The sequence below is a fragment of the Aegilops tauschii genome, chromosome 7 (assembly GCF_002575655.3).
Source record: "Aegilops tauschii subsp. strangulata cultivar AL8/78 chromosome 7, Aet v6.0, whole genome shotgun sequence".
Classification (NCBI taxonomy): domain Eukaryota; kingdom Viridiplantae; phylum Streptophyta; class Magnoliopsida; order Poales; family Poaceae; genus Aegilops; species Aegilops tauschii.
In genome coordinates this window covers 242022365-242025694 of record NC_053041.3, presented here as the reverse complement: position 1 = coordinate 242025694, position 3330 = coordinate 242022365, and the positions used below count along the sequence as shown (strand labels likewise).

Here is a 3330-nt window from a genome sequence, read left to right as displayed (position 1 = left end):
AATTTTGGTTTGAACTTCTTGAATTTTAGTAGTTGAACTTCATAGTAAAAGTTAAAGCACTGGTTTAAATTAGCTACATTTAACGGATAGCCGTATTAAGTTCATAATTAGTTCACTAGTCAATTTTTTTCCTTGGTTGAACTATAATCTATTTGGTTGAGTCTTGTCCTTCTTTCTCAATACATTAATTGGTATCATCGTAGCACTTAGCGAATAAACTAAGTTGTACTGAGATTTCAATTGTGCTAGTACTTTTATCATTTTATTTTATTTTTGTTGTTTGAAACTAGTGCCTCACTGGTCAATGTGGGCTGATGCTTCTGTTTTCTTTCTTGTGAATTTTCTCCTTGGTCGAACTGATATCTTTTTGATTTAGTTTTGGCCTTCTTTTTTCTAGGTTGTGGTTCTTCTCAAGGCAATGTTTGGTATGATCATAGTACTTGCCGTATAGACTAAGTTGTACTGAGATTTCAGTTGTACTATTACTGTTATTCTTAGTGTGTCACTGTTTTATGGAATGCGAACTGAAACTTCCCGTTCCTTTTTATATTTTTGTAGAATGAATGTACCGTTTGTTCAAGTGTACCAGAACTCTCAGTCCTAGCATGCTAGTGACTAGGAAATACGTACTAATGGTTCTTTGCTTTTCCTGTTGCAGTACTTAGTAAATTTCCAACTACTATTAGCACGATGCTGCTAGTACTGAATGTTGTCCTCGGCTGAAACTTAGTCTTTTTAGTGTTCTTCTAAAACTAAAAACTGATTTTTAGTGTGATAGTACTATCGTACATGTATAAGCTGTACTGAGCGTCCAAGTCTACTATTTGTTGTTGTCCTTAGTTAGTCTGCCACTATTCTTTTTGTGAAAATATCCATGTGTGATTTTGTCTCCATGACTAGTGCTGCGTGGCAGCCATCAAGTTTCAACTTCAACCTACTTCAACTTCAAATGATGGATCAACAAAATGGGAAGCTAGGAAACTTGTTGAACGACATAAGCAAACGATGTACTTGATAGACATAGGCAAACTTGTTCAAACCGTGACACACATAACATAAGGTAGCTGGTTCAACATAACGAAAGAAAACTACAAATCTGAAACAACAAGATTAAGGACAAGCAGAAGCGCGAGCAACACGAAGGCAGACTTTCATGCATCTTCATCCCGCGAAGTTGCAGTGGTAGTAGGGGTCAGCCTCCTGCTCTTTTGAAATATCCGAACCTGTCACGATGTTGTCGATTGTCTTCCATGACTTGTACGTGGCGTATGCATCTATCCCTGCGTACGTGATGAGGTTGTCTGGCAGCGGGCTGGTCCCCCACAGTTTGTGCTCTGCCTTGTCCATCTTCTTCTTCATGTCTTTGTAGAATGGGTGAATGACGCCGCCTGCAACATCGGCCAAGGAGTCATAGTATTTGTTGGTGTTTGGATCTTTCCACTTGTGCTGCATGTCGATGAAGTTGTTGGGGTTAATCTCCAAACCAGACTTGTCCAGCATCCGCTTGTCACCTCCAATGCTGAAACCGACAAATGTGTACAATTTCTCCTCCTGCAGGAACTGTGTGAGGAGCTTGGGCCTGCAAGGGGGGAGACACATATTGAAGATTAGTGTTCTTTTTTGAAGATTTAATTCTTCTGCTTTTTGGTTTTACAAGTGATAATCCATGAGGTAGATGCTTATATAGTATAAGTCATGGATGAATGTAGTTCAGAAACTAGTACACTAAGTCCTGAAATTAAATTCAACTACACCATGTTATTTTTCTTTTTTTGCTATCTTCAGTGCTTCACCAAATGTTTCACCAAATTGAAGAATCATTTTACCAGAGTCAATGATATATGTGCTGCTTGATTCAAGTTTAGTTTTCTTTTTTGTTGAATAAAAGACCTATACCAGTGCTTGATACATCTTTGTGCATCAATTCTATATCAAGTTCAGAAATTAATTTGAGAAACATGTGCATCAAGATATGGACCTATAGCACTTCATCAAACATCTTTTAATACATCAATTTTATAAACTATACTAGTGCATCAAGATCAGAATCTATGCTAGTACATCAAGTTCAGAAATTAATTTGGTGCATCAAGTTCAGAATTCTATAAACATTTTTCAGAATGCTAATCCAGTGCATCAGTTTCAGATGCTAATCTGGTGAAACAACCCACTTCACAGTTTCAGAAAATGCATGTAACTTGAGAAACATGTACTCATGCATCCACTTCACAAACTATAGTAGTTCATCTAGTTGGGAAACAAGTTTAATGAAGTTTCTAGGGAGTAGTACTAGTACAACAGATGAATGAACAGTAGTATGGGTTACCATTTTGTGGCCGCTGCGATGTGGTACACCAAGCAGAGTTCCTCGACGCACAACTGCAGTACTGCTGCCATCTGTGGAGGTTCATCTTCGCTGGTGAACTCCACATCAACTCCGATGAAGCTCGGATACAAGCCGCCGCCCTTCATCCTGAGCTTGCTCATCACCTCATCGGCCTTGTCTGGTTCGCTGGTGCAGACGATCTCCAGTGTCTCCTTGCCATGGAGCTCAACCCCTGTGAGGGTTCTTGTGTACTCGCGCTTGTCGCCGGGGACGTGAACGTCGATGAGGTTGTTGCTCTTGTCCGACGTCTCGCCATGATGACGCTTGGCGGACGGTTCCTCCGCCATCACCTTCCTTCGGCGACTGTGGGCTTGGGAGAGAGAAGTTTGTGGTTTGTGTGCAGTGGAGATGGAAGCGGCAATGGTGGTTTTGTGAATGAGGCAGAGATGGAAGACAATGGGGTATTTTTGAAGTGCGTCGACGGGGATGTGTGGGAGGCGGTTCGTCGGGGGCGTGGGTGTATTGGTCGTGGGGGTCCCCGTTTGCACTCCCTTGTGGCAACCGCCCAGTGGGTGGCACGGGTGGTGGCCTGGAAGAACTAACCGGCCAAGACAAAGGGTTTTTACTGTTGCACTGAGTAGTCTTGTCAAGTTGTACTTATGATCTGCTAAATCCCACTTGCACGTCTCAGGGGTGGTGATGATGTCATTTTGCACTGTTTAGGTGACGTATGCTTTGTGATGTTTTTCCGTGTGGATGTTAAGTATTGTTTTTCCACAGAAGTCTTATACATTAGTTTATCTCAAAACATTTTTCAGTGCCCTGGGAGTTGTTGCTCAAAACTGGTACTTTTTTTATTTTCATCTGTACCAATCTAAGTTAGGCCTTATAGTTTTTGTATTCTCATTTTAGTGCACTTAAGGTTTAGTGCTGTGTGAACTGAATTGTAATTTCATACAGCGTACAGATTTGAAATTTGGTGTCACAGTGGTGTGAGTGGCCTG

At 41.1% G+C, this 3330-nt stretch overlaps 1 protein-coding gene across 1 annotated transcript; it reads right to left on the bottom strand.

The window, feature by feature from the left end:
* Positions 1-1161: 1161 nt before the first annotated feature.
* On the bottom strand, positions 1162-2673 carry LOC141027067 (uncharacterized). The gene is made up of 2 exons (XM_073503988.1): positions 2327-2673; positions 1162-1579 (listed from the first exon to the last, which is right to left on the bottom strand). Exons 1-2 carry the CDS (start codon positions 2671-2673, stop codon positions 1162-1164), a joined length of 765 nt encoding a protein of 254 aa, XP_073360089.1.
* Positions 2674-3330: the final 657 nt, after the last annotated feature.

Bases quoted from the DNA above. Each gene is read 5' to 3' on its own strand.
- LOC141027067 (XM_073503988.1), bottom strand. From the start codon at position 2,673: ATGGCGGAGGAACCGTCCGCCAAGCGTCATCATGGCGAGACGTCGGAC. The intron at 1,580-2,326 runs GTAACCCATACT...CCCCCCTTGCAG, and splicing joins ATCGCAGCGGCCACAAAATG to GCCCAAGCTCCTCACACAGT.